The 19,275-nt window shown below is 41.9% G+C and overlaps 1 protein-coding gene across 4 annotated transcripts in view; it reads left to right on the top strand.

Annotated features, from left to right (window-relative positions):
- The window catches only part of Nfia (nuclear factor I A), a 335,086-nt gene that overhangs the window by 207,203 nt on the left and 108,608 nt on the right, over nucleotides 1–19,275 (top strand). For all 4 annotated transcript variants that reach the window (XM_075946348.1, XM_075946347.1, XM_075946349.1 and 1 more), the window contains one exon: nucleotides 16,302–16,376. In XM_075946348.1, the coding sequence (XP_075802463.1) occupies nucleotides 16,302–16,376 (75 nt within the window). The remainder of the gene's footprint in view (nucleotides 1–16,301; nucleotides 16,377–19,275) is intronic.

Below are 19,275 nucleotides of genomic sequence, written 5' to 3' on the forward strand. Positions count from 1 at the left end.
TGAGATGAGTGTGTAATCCAGGTTCCAGAGGCTCTGAATAGAAGGGAACCATTTGGTCAGCTTGAGTTCTTACACCAGGATATTGTTCTTTTACATAAAGACCAACTATGATGTATGTGGTTTTCAACTGTGAAAATTTACCTTTATAGGGAAGCCAAGAGGGCCTAACAAGGGGTCTCTGGGAGGTGAAGATGGCTTGGAACCAGTTAAGTCTTTGTCCTGGCTCTTCTGTCCATTGTTAGTGGTAGGAACTCAAGCAGATCACTTAAATTTCTCTGCTTCTGATTTCTCAGGAAACAACGAAGTCAACGCTTGACTCTGGGGCTTGTTTACAGATCTAAGAGAAACACATCGTAAGCCTTCAGTCGGCTTCATCCCTGCTGGCCCTGCCTCTGTCAATGCTGTGTCTCCATGTTAGCACAGAAGCCTTGCCTGCAAGATCCTGTGCTACCTTCCAAATGGGCCCAGACCCGGTTAGGCAGCGATTGAGAGTCAGTGCTGAGGTAGAGTTCCTTCTTCCATTTCTACACAAGACTAAAGAAATCCACCCTACAGTCTAGCAGCCTGCCCTGCAGAGTCAGCTCTGACACCATTTCCATTTGTGTGACTGCAAGGGATTGAGGCCAACTGTTTATCAGCTACCGGACTACCCTGTGGAGTTTCTTTTCTCTGTGTTGCTCCTTTATGTCCCACCCCCACCCCAACACACCTTGCTGAGTTTCTTGACAGATTTTACTGATCATGCCTTTGCTGTGTTTATCCAACCGATAAGATTGGACATCATTTAAATAATGTGCAGCTTCTCACCGAACCTTCTGAACAGAGGGCCATGCCATAGCATGTTGGGGAGAGGTTGCTGTTTCAGTGCCCTGTGTTCAGGCCTATGTACTGCCAGTCTTCGTCTCCTTCTGCAGTAACCCAGCCCTCAAATTTATTACTTTATTTATCTAGTGGATGTGGATGTGGGACCGTGTGTAATGCCCAAGGACGGCCTGTGGGAGTCAGTTCTCGCCACTCTGTGGGTTCCGGGAACTGAACTCAGATCTTTGGGTTTAGCAGCAAGTGCCTTTATCTGTTGAGCTGTCTTACCCCAATTCACAAATGAAGAAGTGATTTTTCCTTCCTTGAGTCTTTTCATGTTTCTGTAGCTTTCAACAGTGAGAGAAAAATCCATGCAGAAGTTATCATGTGGAAAGGTTTGATTACTTTTTGCATTAATTCAAGAGTAAAGTTAAACTCCCAAAGTATAGAAATTTAGGTGGGTGTTTCTTTTTGTCCTTAATTTTCTATCCTGCAAACGATCATTTGGAACAACCACTGCTTTTCTTTGTAGTGTAGTGGAAGTCTGTCTTTCAAGCTGTTGGCTGAGCACTTTAGACTGCCTGGGGAGGTTTGCTGTCACAGGGACTGTTTGTGAGATAAACCCTATTGGACTTTCTCTGTCAAGATGGAGCTCAGGTGAAATGGCATTTGAGTATTTATTTACTTGTGCTTGGGGAATCTCTTTGGTGTGTTGGGCTGGCACGTTTTCACTACTGTAGGTGCCGTGTGAGGCTCTAATGAGTCTATTGCTGGAAGGGTGAGATGCTGTGGTGAGAATGCTCCAGACCACTGGAGGAGAGTGTGCTGAACCTGCAAACATTACTGCAAGCCTAATGCTTGTCAGACACTCATTAATACTTTAACCAATCTCAAATCAAGAAGTAATGCAGCGGAGGCTTTTCCCCTTGTCAAAATGCCTGGGGAGAAAGCATCCTCTTTCCATCCAGCATATGGGAGGAAAGGACGTGGGGTGAGAGTTGCTAACTGTCTTGTGATGCCCAGCACAGCCCTCTGCAGTAATTCCCCCCTCCCCATACCGATAATGTTCCTGTTAAGAAAGGGTACCAGAGTCTTCATCTTCCCTGGTGTTTCCCAAAGTCCCGTCTCTGGTCATTACCAGCTGAAATGTTCCCTTCTGTTTTCTCTATTTTTTTCTGTTCCTCTTCTTCCTTTCCCTGTCTCTCCCTCCCCCCTCCTCTATTTGTGCCTCTGAATTTCCTGAACATACTTCTAGAATCAGGTTGAGGTTTTTGTCTCTGGTGTTCTCTGTGTTCCACAGCCCTTGTGACACAAGGACCTCCTCCTGAGGAGTGGTCTGTTCTCATGCCTATGCAAACTATGGCAGGCTGCTATCCAGTCTTCATTCTATAACTCCAGCTCTTACGGGGCACAGCTAAACTGTAGGCGCTTGGTAAATTTAGCTGGGTGAATTAATGATTATATACTGTGCTGGAATTAAGAATCAGGGTTTCTAGGCACTATGATGTTTTTGTGCCTTGTCTTTGTTTTTAGTCATTACTCTGTGCCTTCTCAGGTTTTTAGCAGTTTTCCTGACCCCTAGGGATTAAATGTTAGGAACTCGCTACACCTGATGCCCACATAGTTGGGACAATCATAAATGTATCCAGACCTTAGCAAGTGTCACCTATGGAAAGCACACACTTAGGAACTTTGAACTAAGACTTGTGTGTATATACATTGTAGCATCCATCAGTAGACTTGTGTGTATATACATTGTAGCATCCATCAGTAGACTTGTGTGTATATACATTGTAGCATCCATCAGTAGACTTGTGTGTATATACATTGTAGCATCCATCAGTAGACTTGTGTGTATATACCTTGTAGCATCAGTAGTTCCCTGTTTATTTCATAAACAGGTGTGGGACTCTTTTCAGATTAGCAAACTGTTCACCAAATTCTTGATGTTCGTTACTCTATGCGCTCTTGCAAATGGATAGAAGTTCAGTATTGCAAAAGAAAGCATCTCTTATGAGAGCCCATTGGAATCACTGTTGAAGTCAGAGGCGCCCAGAAGTAGCATCAGCAAACCTTGTAAGCAGTGCCTTTACCAGGCAGTGCCGGAGCCAGTACATTCCTTCATTTGGTCCTCAGTCTACAGAGAGAAGAAGAGATTGGGCTGCCCCAAGGTCCTCAGCCATCAGTGAAAATGAGCTGTGGGTGTGTGCCCAGTGGAGGATCCGGTCACAGTCCTGTTTTGTCTAGTGGAGAAGAAAGGTTCAGGTTTCTGTTGCGAGGTTGGGTGCCACCAAGATGTGAGCAGCCGTGTGTTGCCTGTTTTGTGGTCATCTGCCCTCTTCACAGGATTTTGTCTCTGATACTGATGCACCTGTCTGTGTGGGTGCACACTTACAATATAAAGGGGGTGCTCTTTGGGTGGTGAAAAGTGTTCAGAGAGGTAAACCCTAGGCGCATGAGAGATTTGCATTTTTTTCCTCATCTTTCATACACAGAAGGCCATTGCAAAAGTCCACATCCCTCCCAAGCCCTCAGATCAAAATAGGGAATTAACATGGCTCCAGGGCTTCATTAGATTTATTTCCCAATTTAATTTCAAAGCCCAAATGAGTTCCTAAATTTTGGTGTCCCCCGCTGTGTACATGCACACATGCACACGTGCACACACGTGCATTTGTATACACCTGTAGTTATAGGTATCCGTGAATGTGGGGGCCAGAGCTTGGCTTTCCGTGCCTTTGTCTATCAGTTTCCAGTTTATTCTGAGACAAGATCTCTCTTGCTAAACCTAGAGATCACTGATTTAGCAAGACCAGCTAGTCAGCACACTCCGGGGATCCTTCTGCCCACACCGACTTTTTACACGGTTCTAGAGATCCAAACTGACTCCTCTGCTAGCACAGCTTGTACTTTACTAACTGAGCCATATTCCCAGGCCACAGTTCTCATCAGCATTCTGTAATTCATTACTAAACACCTCCCCAGGACTTTGACCTGGAAAGAAAGTTCACATGGGAATTTTTTACCATAAGGCTTATTTTCTTCAGAGTCTCATTTTGATGCTAAACGGCAATTAAAAACAAACCAACAAATAAAACATAGAAATGTGTTTTTATTTAGTAATCCTGCTCCACTTTCCAGGGTTCTCTCTCAGTGTTGCTATGAAGATGGCATAGCTTTGACCATTTGCTTTTGAGAAGAAAAGCAGTAAGCTAAGTAGCGGGCGAGGATAGGACAGCACTGTATATTATGGGGCAGGCGTCTTAGGAGAGGAGAAATGGTATTAAGGAGTAGCAACTACTGTGAGAGACTGTGGGTTTACTGGGCTTGAGCTGGAGAGAGTAACCTTCCTACTGGGTTTGATGAAGGATATTGTCTTGGTCTGAAAAGCAAAGGTTTCAGTTTGAGTAGAATCGCCTGATATGGAAAGCAAAACTACTGTCTCTAGTGGCCAAACCAGGCATGTATACATAGACAGTGGTGAGAGTCATGGTTGTCCTGCCCGTAGCATCTTCTTCTTATGATCCAAGGCTTAGGCCTCCGGACTTGGTGTCTTATTAAGTTGGGAAATGGTGCCAAAGCTGAGAGTGGATTCTTGAGTTGAAATCCTGCCTTGCAGTCACTGGCTATATGGCCTTGAGTTACTGGCTGTCCTTATTGCTTTGGCTAAACACAAGGCGATCATAGCAAGAAGGAAATGACACAGGACAAAGCAAAGATAAGATCAGGCTCAGGGTGAGCACTCAGAAGAGATCAGCCCTCGCTGGTCTCTTTTTATTTGTGCACACATGAAATGGTGGATCACCTCCTCAGGTTTGCATTGCTACTAGTGCAGGTCCTGGTGGGCTTATACAGGCCATCCTGAGCCTCCAGGGAGCCATTCCTGACCAGTCTTCTCAGAAACTGCTTCTGCCCTGAGGGCCTGTACCCTTCCAGAGATTTCATCCCACGGGACTGCAAGTACCCAAAGTTCCAAAATATGAAGCCCCTTGCCTGCTACAGTACTCAGAGCAGAAAGAAGATCCATCAAGTATTCCTAAAAAAAAAATTATGAATATGTAGTTAATGGACTTCAGGTCACAAAGATAGTAACTGAGACCTATTTTTTATATAAAAATAAATAATAAGCTCTAAAAATTAAAGCTATCTCCCTAGTCATCAGTGTGTGGAATTATGATGGGTTTAAACAAAGTATGTGTGAACTAACTAAAACACTCTGTATATAGAAATAATATCAAAAAGTCATCATTACATCTTCCTTAAAAGGAACTTTTTCTAGGCCAAGGACACAATTTGTTGGTATATGTTCTGGGTTCTTATGAGAAGCAATAAATGTTTATTGAATGAGTGAATCAAGCTGTAGAAAAATAATTTAAGAAAATATTTAAAGCACTTTTTTAAAAATTGCATTGTTTTCTAACACTTCTGTTGGTAATTGGAGCCCCCAAATTATCCCTGAACCTTACTAAGTTTTATACAAGTGAGTCATTGTAAAAATAAAGCAGGTAGTGTTGGCTTCATCAGTGGCAGCCAGAAGGGTTCCACCTTCAAGATAGCTACAGTCCGTGTCCTTCATGGCACTGTTTCTAAGATTAGAGTCAGGGTAGTGAGCAGCGTTTCAAGTGACCCTGACAGTTTACACGCTTTGAGGGTGTAAATGAAGTGGAAGACACACACACACACACACACACACACACACACACACAAAGTTCCTGCCTCTTCTGTGAATATTCTACCACCTTGCAGAGGTTTATGGGTTTCCGTGGGTTAAGGACTGAAATTGAACTAAGGGGACAGCTCATTGTAATTCATAAGGCAGAAGGACGCTCCAACTTGGCACTGGGTATCTGCCCTTACTTCTTTTCTTACTATTGGGAAAATGATAGATGTTCTGAAAAATATCAGGGTGATCAGAGAAAGCAGACTTTCAGAGAGCTGGATGAGTTACGCTCATCCTCAACTTGCCGGTAACTTAGGCCATCATGGGACTTGCTGGTTGGTTGACATCATGGTTGCCTGGATTGTTCTGTTTCTGGGGTGGAATTCTCCTCTCTTAGCAGAAGGGACGTGGGGTCATTTGGGTCCTATGTAAAGTCTTATTCCACCTGCATCTTTGTGCTTATGGCAGAGAACAGAATGTATATATCTTCTCCAGTTTTCCATGTTACCTCAGATTTCCGGGGCAGTGAGAGTCGTAATGCCTGGCCTCTGGGAGTTTACACTGGAGCATTGGATCCAATGTGTCTGATAGTTCCATGTAAGATTATTCGATATTAGATGCATGGTGAGGTCTGAAGGCAGCTTTTCTCCACTGGGTGGAGGGGGATGTCAAAATGTGAGGTCCTTTTTGGTTTTCCTGGGGAAAAGTCAGCAGTCAGTGCTGAAAGACTACCGGTCGTGGTGGTGGTGGGTGGGCTAAGTGTCCTGCAGTGACCAGTTTCCTTCAAAATGCTGATGGCCCTGATGAGAAGCAGTAATTCTGAGAATGCGAGCGTGCTGTCTTCCAGCTGAGGTTGAGAGGGACTCGGTCCATTTTGTGAGAACAAAGGTTCTTTCCCTAAAATCAAGGAGACTGCCTGCATCCCAAAGTGCTTCAGTGATCAAAGGCAGGAAAGTGAAGCGTGTCGATCATCCTCCGCCTAAAAGGCCAAACTCTCTTAGCATTGATTTTGAGCTATGAGGAATCAAGACCCCATCTTGAGGGAGGCTTTCCGACGGCTCTCTGTTTATGTAGAGGTACGAAGCCAGAATGTGGAGATCTTAACCAAAATAAGTTTTTCCTTACTTAGCATGCATAACGATCACATATATCCTACCCATTTAGAAGGATGAGAAGCACTTCCTGTTTTTAAAAATTGTAAATGGCTTTTATTTGAAAAGTAGCTTAAAAACTAGATTCTAAATACCCACTTTCTAGAGCGGCCACGTTAGATAGCAACAGGAGTTTGCAGGAAACCAGATCCTTAAAATACTAAAGTGAAACTAGGCAGTTCGGAAAGCTGTTTTTTTCTTCCCCCACAAAACAAACTTAGTCTACTGTCAGAAAAATGCACTTTAGGTTCATTTAAAAAATGAATTATTTTTAAAATTGTATTTGAAATTTTAAATAGTAGTTATTATGAATGTTACAAATAAGTATGTTTATGCACAAATAAGATTATATTTAGGGATTAGATTTGTACCTATTTTATTTGAACTAATTTAGAAGCTGAATACTATTAATCCCCTTAGTTTGGAATAATCCATTAAAACATATCAGAGGGTTTGTTTTTGGAACAAGTTTTGTGTTACTTGCTTTGGAAAATAATTTTATTTTACCACCAAGTTTACTCAAACAAATCAGATTATCAACATTCTCACTGATGTATAAATGTGAATATTTAATATTCCTTGTCAAAAGGGCAGACGTAACTAGAATTTTTTCTAGTAACATTTCTATAAAATTAATGATATGAGCCATTTTATAACATGCTGTACTCAAAGTCCTTTGCTAAACATTTAAAATTTAGTAGCTCATTATTACTAACAACAAACTTACGTGGTAGGTGCAACCATTAGTGTTGATTTACAAAGAAATGAAACTTAGTATAATTTAGGACTCTAACATCCATGGTATCTCCTCCCACTTTATTGTGTGTAAATAATACCTTGCAAACATAATTTGTGAATGGCAAAATGAATGAGCATTTTGACATACTGATCTTCCTATGCAAGAAAAGACAAATGTATTTCAGGTCTATCCCAATTTCATTTAGCTCAGAGAGTTGAGCTTTTCTAATCACAGACAACTGAAAACTATCACATTTAGCATGGTTTGACGACTACGCCTCTTAAATGGGCTTAAAACATAGATAAGTTTAAACCTGATTCTGGAGGTTATTGAACAAGACAAAACTAACTCCGCTTTAAGTAAAGTTTCCCAAGCAGTGGAAACAGACCCTGGCAGGTTCGGGACTCTGCTGCAAGCTGACACTGTGAGGGAATGTTCTTAGCAAAACACTCACTTCAACGGAAATTAGGTCAGCCTTCTGGAACATTTATCATGTGTACCTGTCACCAGCCAGACCCAGTCCTAAAGTGAACCGAGATCACACACAGTGGCCCTTCCTCCTCTGAGAACTGCAAAGGACAATATAAACCAATAGTCGGACAAATATGTGAGTTTGGCAGGAGCTCCCAGGAGACTAAGGCCAACACCCATATAGTTTCTCTGGGGATTGAATTCCTTAATACTCTGTTTATAGAATTTTGAAACAGTAAATGGATTTGGTCTGTTCTGAAAAACACTCTGTCCCGTGGCTCATTTGGAAGAACATTTACAGTTGCTATAGAAGGGCGTGGGCAGATGGCCTATGTCTGAGCTGGAAGACAGTGCCACCAGCTTCGGCTTGTTCCGTACCCACTCCACCGGGTTGACTTTGCCAGACACAGGTAATTATTTGCATAGTTGCAAGGCTACCTCTACTGAAGCTAAGTAATTGCTAATTTGATATTGCAAGAAGAGTAATCAGCAAAACCCAGGGTGGTGGAAGGTAAGACAGGGCGCATTGTAAAACCAAAACAGCACAAATGAGTCACAGCAGCGTGTCCTTTCAGTAATCGTGCGGCGTCATTTTGGTGGTTTCAGAGCAATGAGAAGTGAAAGTGCGCCTGCGTCAGCATATCTGCCTTCCAGCACAAGGGATGAGGGTTTCGTGGATTCAACGGACCCTATCTCTGAGCCATTATCTCTGTATCTACCAGGTTAGGGTAACCTCTTTGGAATTCATCTTCTCTCATGTTGTGTTGAGTGAGCAAACCTACAGAGTTAACAATGCTAATATATTCAAGAAGTAAGTAAAGGATGAAATCATGAACCTAGCAGCAGGAATGTGCATGCCAAGGGAAAAAAGTAGATAGGTAGTGTTCTTTTGTCCACATGGGTGAGGACATGCAGTATGTTCTATACTGTTGATAGAAAGTTATAGTTAGTTGTCCTCCCCTCGCTACTGCCACCACTTCGTGTGTGTGTGTGTGTGTGTGTGTGTGTGCCGCCTGTGTCTCTGTGATGGTTTCCACTGCAATGTCCACAGAAAAGACCATTTAAGCACTCAAGGAAAGCATGATTAAACTCCAAGATACGTTATCTTTGAAATGTCATATGTAAAAAATAAGTAAATTGCTGTGTCTCTGTGGGCCTGTTTCATGTGGGAATGTAAATTGTACAGATGGGGAAGAGAATGGGGAATGATGAAATCCACCAATGATTTCTTGTTTGGGGAAAAAAGTTAAAAGAAAACTTAAAAAAGAAAAGAAAAGAAAACCCCTCACCAACTTTCCTGCTCACAGTGTATTAAGCCAGGAACAGGAAACAGTTTCTAAGGAGCACGCAGATCTGGACCCAGACTGTGCAGCCTTTTGTAGCAGGTCTCAGATCTGTACTCTGCTCACACAGGCTCATTTCCAGCTGTTGTCATTGAAATCCCACATAATCTTCCAAGGTCGAAGGGCAGTCACCCATGGCTGCTGCAGTTAAAAGGTTATGCTGATTTCTGTTGTCAAATATTGGCCCCTTTCTCTTACAATCACTCCCATTTTCCTTCTTTTTAACAAGAAAAATCCAGCCTGGAATTGCATTACATGACTTTAAAGTCTTAAAAAGTGTTCCTTCATTGTCCTTACCCGATGTGGCCTCAACAGTCTAATTCATTCTGTTATATTTCACAAAGAACTATCTGGTACCTCTAAAATACTCTGTATTTGTGCTAGACCAGAAAACTTCAAAGTATTGTGGCCTACACAATTTGTAACCTGCAATAGTTTCTGCAGAAAAGTATAATATAGATTCTGTGACTGAGTAAACATCACAAATTATGGCATTAATGATAGAGTACTTATTGCAAGGGTTGTACAAAGTAAAATGCCTAAACAATGAAAGCTCTTTGTGGCCTTAAATATTCACTAATGTTATAGAATTTGGAAAACTGCATATCCCTATGTATAAAATAGCTCTTAGATTTGCTCTTCTCTGTAGCCTTGGAAACATAATTGAAAGCCTTTTTTAAACGATGTATTGCTTCAGTTCATCAATGATTTTCTTTCCATGCTTAGTGAACCAAAATCAGTTTTGAGTGTCTTAAAATTGGCACATAGCTACTGGTCATCGTCTCTCCTTGTCACTGCCCGTGTCTTAAGCTGGTTTAGCGAGCTGAGCTCTATTAATGGTCTCACAGCCACATGAATTAGACCTAGAGAGGAAAGGCAGGGTGATGGGCCATGAAGGTTTTCTGCTGTTTTACACCCGTGAACCAGGGTAGCCCTCGGGTGATCCAGTTCCATGTCTGTTTCATTTAAGATAATCAGTTTCAGATGTATTCAGGGAATAAATTTCCTTATTTTTTCCCTAATATATGCAAGGGTTCGTAGTAGAAGCTGGAGTTATTACAAATAGTTCCACCCATTTGTCAATTACCAGTTGTTACTGTCCATGTTTGGAGGCAGCTTTGATTCAAAACATGAAAGCAATAAGGTTGGTCGAAATCCCCCTTTTAGTTCAAAACTAAATTAATTTAAAAGAGTCAAAATTAATTTTAAAAAAATCAAATGTGTAAACGAATGCTTCTTCATACTAAGGATAGTGGCTTCACTTAGCTGATGTAAATTTTTTCTCCATTTGTTTATATTTCAGTGGCATATTTGAAAACATCATCCCCAAAGTTAATATTTCTCTGTTCTTACACAGTCTCCACTTGCAAAACATCCATTCTGTTGTGGTCTAAATGTTTAAGGGAGACAGGGAAGTTAATTTATTATTATAAAAAAAACAGCATAACAAAACAAAACCATGATTGGAAGGATTTCCAGCCAGGAGGAGGGGCACTGGCTGGAGAGCTCATCCTCGGGTATTTGAAAGATGGGGGAGAGAGAAATTTATTCTGCCTTTACCAAAGGGCAAAATTAAGATATTTGGAATTTTTGGGGGAAGAAACATATATATAATGGATTGTTTTCAAAAACTTGACTTTTATTAATCTAACTTTGTTAAAATATAGTATTGGTCTCTCCACTAGTAAGTGGCCTTGATGGTTCGTTCCATATCCAGGTTATTTCATGATGTCATGTATCCAATATTCAGAAACATACAAAATAAGTTAAACAATTACTCTGAATTTTAGATGTTCTGTTGATAAAGGTGGTCCTTTCATTAATTATTCAAAAATTAAGCTATGTAAAATCATCAGGTAATCAAATTTAGTTTAATCAAATGCTACTGATATTTGTTTCTCGACCACATAGGTTACTCTCAAAGCAAAACAATAGGTATTATATCATTCTTATGTCTTTACGAATAGATATGTGAATTCTTCATGTTTTTAATACAAGGAATTCTTTTCAGCAACCAGAAATATTACAGATTTCTCTAATGAATGGCAAATAATTTAATCATCATATAACATAAATTAGGCTCAAGTTAGAATTTGGCTTTATTCAACCCATAGAAGTAAATACCTCCATTTAGTTCCTAAAAGGCCTGCTTTCTGAGATATCAAATTGAGTACAGAAGTAACTATTGCAGTGTCAATAATAACATAGTAATTTATGTGCTGCAGTAGAGGCCCAACGAATAAGATTATCCAAGTCACTGACCAAACACTGCACAGAGAGGTTGCGCTGTGCTGGGCCCTTTGACAGTGTAAGTTCGTAAGCTATAGGGCCCTTCTGGCTTGTTGACAGAGTGGAGAGATAATGTCAATGAGGTGGGGGGCTAGTGACAACGGTCAGTGTAACAGAAATCCTTTATAACTTCACATTATTGATTTTTGACCTTTTGGGGCAAAGTCAAGTTTAACTTCACCTTATTTTTTGAGCACATATGGAATACATGGAGCTGTATCCCTTGAGTGCTGTAGGCTTGTTCAGTGCACAGAAGGAGGACATCACCTCCAGGAAGGAGTTTCCTTTATGGAACTGAACAACCCAGGACCCCCAGGTTACTCCTGGAATATGATAGGGGAGAATAAGGGATCTTTTTCTTTCTCCATCACCGAGGAATATGGCTTGGAAAGTCTCTCTTCTTAGCCTGTGATTTACTAATGGCGGAGACTCAATTGCTAGGAAAGGAAGAGAACGGAAGCTGTCACTTCACAGAACTGGCTGCACACTACAGTCAGCCTACACCCACAACCAGATGAGATCTGATCATTCAGGACAGGGGCAGCCTTGGTATCGGAACATGAAAAACACCGAGTCTTGTATAAAGTCTTATCTGTATCCTCCGTAGATACAAACATCACAGTGGAGACATTCGGCTTCCTTTAATGGCCGGCCCTCACAACGCCCTGTTCCTGGTTCTCTTCCCCAACCTGTCGGCAGTTCAATGGTTCACCACATCTCAGAAAATCTAGCTTTTCCTTTCCTGTCTTAACATCCAAAGGTAGATAGATGTTCTGTCCTCCCATAAAAGGAGATTTGGTTTCCAGAGAATGACATTTCCCGTAATAATTGCTGATATTGTTGAGGTAAAGAGAATGGCTTTTTCTGAGCACTTACAAAAGAGTGTCTCTTTACGGTCTGTTGTTCCAGAAGGGCTCCTCCCTCCGCACTGGGAACAGTTAACTCCCAGGCATTGAAACCTGTGCTCTACTTGGGGACTCATTGAGAAAACTTCAGTGAAGGAACTTTCGAGCCATCTTATTTAAAATTAAAAGAGACCTGTTCTATTTCAGTCTCCTGTACAGTTGTTCTGGATTTAGAGCTAGACCATCCAACAGTCTAATGCTGCATCATTCCAGGTGAGCTTAATAGCGGCCCATGTTTTCCCATGGTTTCTCAGAGGCCCTGCTCAAAGTGGAAATCCCAAGGCATTTCCGGAGTTTACTGGGTTTACTCAGTTCCAGAGTTCACAGAGATCTTTAACATTAATAACATCTGAATTTCAAACTACCAGAATTTACTTTGTCTTTTTGTTTCCACTTTTTCTTCATCTTGCAATAACGTAGAGCAACCTGGTCCGCGTGATTTCCCTGCAAGTCATTTTTATGACTCTGTGTGTGTGAGAAAGAAAGATTAATCTGCCCGGGTTGCTTAGTCATTGTGTCCACCATCTCACTTTTTCCACCATTTCTTAGGTTTCCCGTCATTGCTGTCACCTAACAGAGTTCATCGCTGGGTTTCCGAGTAACTAGCGAAGGAGCAAAAGTAGCCACTTAAATAGTGTTTATACAACCCTTCTGTCTGTCAGGGACAAGTTATAAATAAAATCTATCTGATCATTCATTTATACGGTAGAGAGATGCTACCGTGGGGGCATGGGAAATACATACACTCTGTGTTTTCATGTTTCTGGCTTGCATACGCTCATCTACTTCCCTCCCCTTCCACCCCGTCTTGAGACAGTAGACGACCGATAGAAGGAGAAATTATTTTTGCTGTCTCCTGATCCTAGTTTAACTCTGAGACTGGGTTTCTTTGGGGCAGGTGTTACTGTTCATTGAACAATTCTGCCCTTCGACTCTGCTTTTGTCTGCTCTCCCAGACAGTGGACCAGAATGGCCACCATTGTACATACCCCAAGCGTTTCTTAGCAGAAAACCAATGGCACCTTCTTTAGCAGAAGCCACGTGGAAGTGGGTTTTTTTTTCCTTGAGCCAGTCCTGTTCAGCTTGAAATATATATATATTTGAGTATTTTAGTTTTTTAGTTTTCCAGGGCTTGTTTTAGTTCAACCTTATTATAAGAAAAAATGTTAGAAGCAAACAAATGAGCAGTTGGTGTTCCACCTGTGGGACTCTCGCGAGGTTTCTGATAGGCCAGTGTGCCCTGAATGGGTTGGATTGATCTCAGGTTCTTCCGGACTTGCTACTCTCCTTGGAGCCTTTGTATACCTACCAGCTAGCTTGCCAACTCTCTGCCCTAGCTGTCTTCTCAATATCTTCCAGACAGTGCTAGGAAAGAGTTTCCCTTGCCATCCTTTCTAATGCCCTTGCGTGTTCCCTTCATGTCACTTAGACTGTACTATCTGTTGTAAACACTTTTATGTGTCTCTATGGCTAAACTGCAAATTCTCTGAAATTCGGGATCGTAGATCCAGCGCAGTGCCCGGCACATGGTGGCTGCTCAGTAAATGTGTGTTAAGTGAGTGGTTGGCTCTGCCATTCAGTGAGATGGTTCTGGCTCCAGAGTAGGCAATGGATCCATGAGGATGCCAAATGAGTGAGTGAATAGTAGACAGCAGACAGTTTGGAGGTTCCCCATCGTGGTAGTGAGGACTGGGCATGCGCTCCACCTCAGTCTCAGGAAAAGAAGAAACATGAGAGGTGGAACCACAAATCCTGGAAACCGAATCAATGTGGACATATGGGTTTAGGCAATTGTATAACTGCAGACTGGGGATAGCACCAAATCACAGAAAACTAAAGACTTTGGACGTGTTGGACCTAAGGCTGCCTGTGAGATGTCTGCATAGCATGTCCAGTAGATGCCTAGATGTTTAGAAGTTGGCAGTCCAGGAGGGCCAAAGGAAAAGATTTGAGCATCACTGGTTTAAAGATTCACTCATATTTATTCACAAATATTCACTAGCTACTTTGAGGCATAAAAATCCCTTTGGTAAACCAATTAAGCATGAATCTAGTTTCCACAAATTTGTTTGCTCAGTGAGAGATGACAAAGGTCACCCTGCCCCTGAGTCCTTGCATCAGACTCAAACTAGGCTTGAAGATAGACTTGCTTTTGGGTGGCAGAATTAGGGGCTTACTTAGTTCAGAGATTCTTATAAGTCTTTCCTGAAAATACAGGCTTTCAGGGTTTGGTACTGAAGCAAGTGTCAGCCTGTAACTTGTACAAAGAGAGGTAAGGAAGAACCGCACTTCCTATTCATCCGTGTTTTCCTGGATGGTGGGCACATGGAGTCCACCTTCATGTACACTGTAGCGGATTTCCTCTGTTAGGATCTCTGGGGTAAACGTGATCTTAATGGTGCCCAGTAAAAAAGAAATGTTATGATCTGTTTTGACAAGACCTCTTTAAGAGAATTTTTTATTTATTTGCTAAAGTTTTTACTTCTCAGTCCAAGAGACAGCACTTTCAGCCCTTACTAAATAGGATCCCCTAGATACAAAACGTAGGTCGCTTTGATAAGTAAAAGTCCTTCAGAATGTTTAAGGTGAACTTCTGCCGTTTCATTTTGAACAGCGGGTTATGACTGGTATATATCCCAAAGCTTCGGACTATTTTTGGTCTCATAGATATCCTGTGTTATATCAGAATTAACTGAAAATGTTAAAGCGCAGTAAAATCCTTCCTTCCTCAAAACTCTGTTGTAATCAAAAGAAGAACTCATAGCTCTGCTAATGACTCTCTAGAACTTGGCTCCTTCTGTGCATTGCTGGGTGTGGCATCTAGTAAGCTTTCTGGTATGTATGCTCTGAAGTCCATGGGTTTGCTTCCCCTCAGCAGCGTGTGAAATCTAGCTTTTCTGAAGGGTGCACATCTTACTGACGGGTTGCTGTACATACAGATGACTTATTCTCTCAGGCTGGATCTCTGAAGGTGTGCGTCCTACTGCAAAGAACAGTGTTTTGGTTTTTTTTTCTTCCTTTTCTTTTTTTAATATCTTCAGCTAACACTTGCTCGAGGGCATCCCACTTAAAGCAGGTAAAGAGTAAGATGACTTCACGAACAAATCTCTCGAGTAGAATATGCCTTGTAAGACACAGAACAAAACCTGTAGGTGCCGGGATACACATCTTAGACTGTGCATCCCTCACCATTTGTAAGCTTAAATGTTTTTAAATACCCCCATGAAGTTGTACAATGTTTGTGGGGTGTAAAATCAGATATTTTAGAGAAAATTAACTACATTCAGTTAAAATTAAGCAAACATAAAACTTAAAGATGAAACAATTTTGAACCATTTATATATATTTTATTAAAAAATCAACCAACATGAAACCCTTTTTCACTAGGCAAATATGAATTTGTGTCTATGTACAAAATGACTTCTTTCCACATTTTAAGACTGAGTTTACATCTGCCTCTTCCAGAACTCCTTCTCTAGGACCTCTAGAAAAGAAGGGAATACCTTTAAAGCTCATTTGATTTAAATATACAGGCAGCTAAACCTGGTCAGACACTCCTATGGTGAGTGTTTCTAACCATTGTAGAGCCTTGCTCTCCTAGTTGATTCCCAGGGATGCTGCGTCCCCATGACTAAGCCTCGGGGATCATCTCTTTCCTTTCTTTCTTTTAAAATTGTCTTTTGTTTCAGATTTCCTGTTGATTTTTTTTTAACCATCTCGAAAATCACCCAGCTGTTGTTTCAAAACTTTTCCACAACCTCCAGACTCAACCCAAAAGTTGTCTCTGTTACCAAATGACTGTGCCCTCCCACAGGAGCACGGAGGGGGCTGAGTGTGCGCTTAGGCCTTGCATGCTTAATCATAACGGACGAGTGTTTACACTTGTGCGGGGAGCGCTTTCTGATTCTGACGCTTGGTTTTCTTCTGATTTTGTTTCCACAGGACATTTGGGCTTCCAGGACAGTTTTGTCACATCAGGTGTTTTCAGTGTGACCGAGCTAGTAAGAGTGTCACAAAGTAAGTATAATTTTCCTCTGATTTGGTCCAGATTTGCCGTCAATTTGTGTTTCCTCTCACATAGGGTATTTCTTTCAGAAACTCTTTTTGTTCTTCTCCGTAGAGGAACTTCACCACTGAATGTGTTTGGAAGCCAATATTTCTAAGCTAGGAATAATTAGTATTTTAATGTGAGCCATTATGTCAGGGCCAATACTGAGTGTCTCCCAATAGTCCTGGGTACATAGTATGAACTTGGCTATAAAAGATCTTGACTCTTCCCTCTGGTTTCTAAAGAATTCTGCACTGAAGAGAATTTGTTTCTGACCTTTAAGCAATGCTAATGGTCTCAGTTTGAGTGGCACCTTACAGCATAGTCCATCATGGTCATTACCAGCTTGTCAAGACCAATTGCAGCAAAGACGGAAGAGTGCGTGCCACCCCCCAGTTCTGTTGATCAAAGGCCCATTGATTGTTTGTTATGACATAATTCAAACAGTCCAAGAAGCATGGAAGTCTGTCTGTCTTTGGCTCTGTCTCTTCTTTCCCCACCTCACACATACACCTCCAGAACATCTCTGTTTTAAAACCATTCCTAAAGAGACCACCTCCTCTCAGTCTCAATTTTAAAGTGAAATTACAAGGGAACCCACAGAAACAACTAGCCTGGGCCCATAGGTGCTCACAGAGCCTGGACCAGCAACCAGAAAACCTGTATGGGTCTGACATAGGCCCTCTGCATATGTGTGACAATTGTGTAGCTTGGGCTACCTTTAATCCCCTAACAGTGGGGGGAGGGGCTGTCCCTACTGCTTTGGCTGGCTTTTGGGAACCTCTTCCTCATACAGGGGTGCCTTGTCCAGCCTCAATACAAGAAGAGGCACTTAGTCCTACATCATCTTGATATGCCTTGCTTTGTTGATACCCATGGGAGGCCTGGCCCATTCTGAACAGAAACAGAGGAAGAATGAATGGGGAAAACGGGGAGGTTGTGGGAGGAAATGGGAAAAGAGGAAGGAGGGGGGAATTATGGTTGGGATGTAAAATAAATCAACAAATTTAATTAATAAAAGTAAAATTAAACAAATATTAAAGATTTACTTTTATCCTCTACCTATTTCAGAATACTAATGGTAGGTAAGTTATATTGTTAAACACGACTTCCAAATGGCATCAAGCCCTTTGCGGAAGGAAATGGAGTTTGTAGCCCCTGATGTATGTGTTATAGGCTTGAAAGGAGGCACAGGTAAAACCAGTTAGTTGGTCCTAATAGATGCAAGGAAACTCAAGCCAGCCTGATGATAATCTAAGCCTAGATTTTTTTTCCACTCTGTTTTAATCATCACAGGCTAGCATAATCTTGTGTGTTCAAAAAATAGGCGACAATGTGAGCCTGAAGGAAAATCCAGGAGTTCTTGACCATTTATTATTTGTTTAGTGCTCTGCTAGGCCTTGGGGAAGGGTTTACCAATTAATCCTTGCAACAAAGGTTACAGGTGACCCTAAGGATCATTTATTTAGTGGAAGTCATTTATTCAAAGTCAAGCGGTATAAATGATTCAGGTAAGCCTTGATGTGGCCACAATCTGAGACTAACACAGGGGAGTTTTAGAAACTTTTCTGTTTAAGACCAGGCTTAAGTTCTGGAAAGGCAACTGCGTATGCTAGAATTCTGGCAGCGAGAGAGGCGGCCATTGGTGATGAGGTCCTTCTGGGTGATAATGGTAGAATCCTCAGTGAGAGGCAGTAGAAGTAGCAGGTGGTGGCCTGCATTAGAGATCCTGTGGTTGTGTTATGAAAGGTGTCTAAAGTACCAGCTGAGGGGGAGCTGGCTGGCATTGTTGAACAGGAAGACATGTGCTTCTCCGGTTAGAGCATGGTTGAATTGCCAGTCTATGATCTGGCCATAGACAGCAATGCACATATATTAAAGGTTGTCAATATTCTAAATTTTTTATACTCTTACTAATAAGAGCATATAAAGAGTATATCTTATCAGAGTGTATCAGTCATAGCAGCATTAGAGGGAAGTATATTTATTGAAGCTTAATTGAGATCCAAGCATAGCCTTGCTTTTTAAAAAAAAATCCTTTTTACTCTAATATTAGAGCTTTAGCCCATTTCATTCTGCCTTGGCTACTCAAATCTTGCATTAGTCTTCATTACCAGAAGAGTTCCAAGGTCTGGGGGTTGTAAGAGGCCAGACAGCTCAGAAACATCCCTGGCATCTAGCCCTTCCTCCTTTCCCTTATTTTCCTTTCAGCTCTTATAGCCAAGATTGATTAGCCCTCCCCTCAGTCTCAGGCAGCATGATTGCCAAGTGAATTCTACATGTTCCTTCAAGATTGCCAGAGGGGATGCCTGCCCTTGGGGCTAAGTTTGCAGCGTGTCTTGGATTGGTTCCTGTGCCTGTGTAGGGGGCTGGTTAGCAAAGGCCTGGCATTGTGAGCATCCTTCAGCTTCTCAATGCTTGCCGGTTCTGCACACTGCTGTATAATCGCTCCAGGACTCACTCACACATGGCCTTGTGCTGACTGCAGCTGTTTGGCAAGAGCAGGACCAGGCCGCATCAGCTAAACCGTGGCTTCAGGCCAAACTGGTCAACTGTATGCCAGAGACCCTCTCTTCCTAGATCTTTAATCTAGGTTTGTCAAGGTTTATTTTGTCAATCTCCTTGGCTACTGCAAGAGGGATCTCCAAGCTGGACATCAGCCTGAACACTTTTCTCAAAGGCATATGCTGTAGTTAGGTTTCTATTCCTGTGATAAACTCTGACCAAAAAGGGGGGGGGGGAGAAAGGGTTTATTTGCCTACAGGTCACACTCAATCATCAAAGGAAGCCAAAGAAGGAACCTAGAGGCAGGAACTGAAGCAGTGACCACAGAGGAATGCAGTCTACTGGCTTGCTCAGCCTGCTCTC

The sequence above is a fragment of the Microtus pennsylvanicus genome, chromosome 13 (genome assembly GCF_037038515.1).
Source record: "Microtus pennsylvanicus isolate mMicPen1 chromosome 13, mMicPen1.hap1, whole genome shotgun sequence".
Classification (NCBI taxonomy): Eukaryota; Metazoa; Chordata; class Mammalia; order Rodentia; family Cricetidae; genus Microtus; species Microtus pennsylvanicus.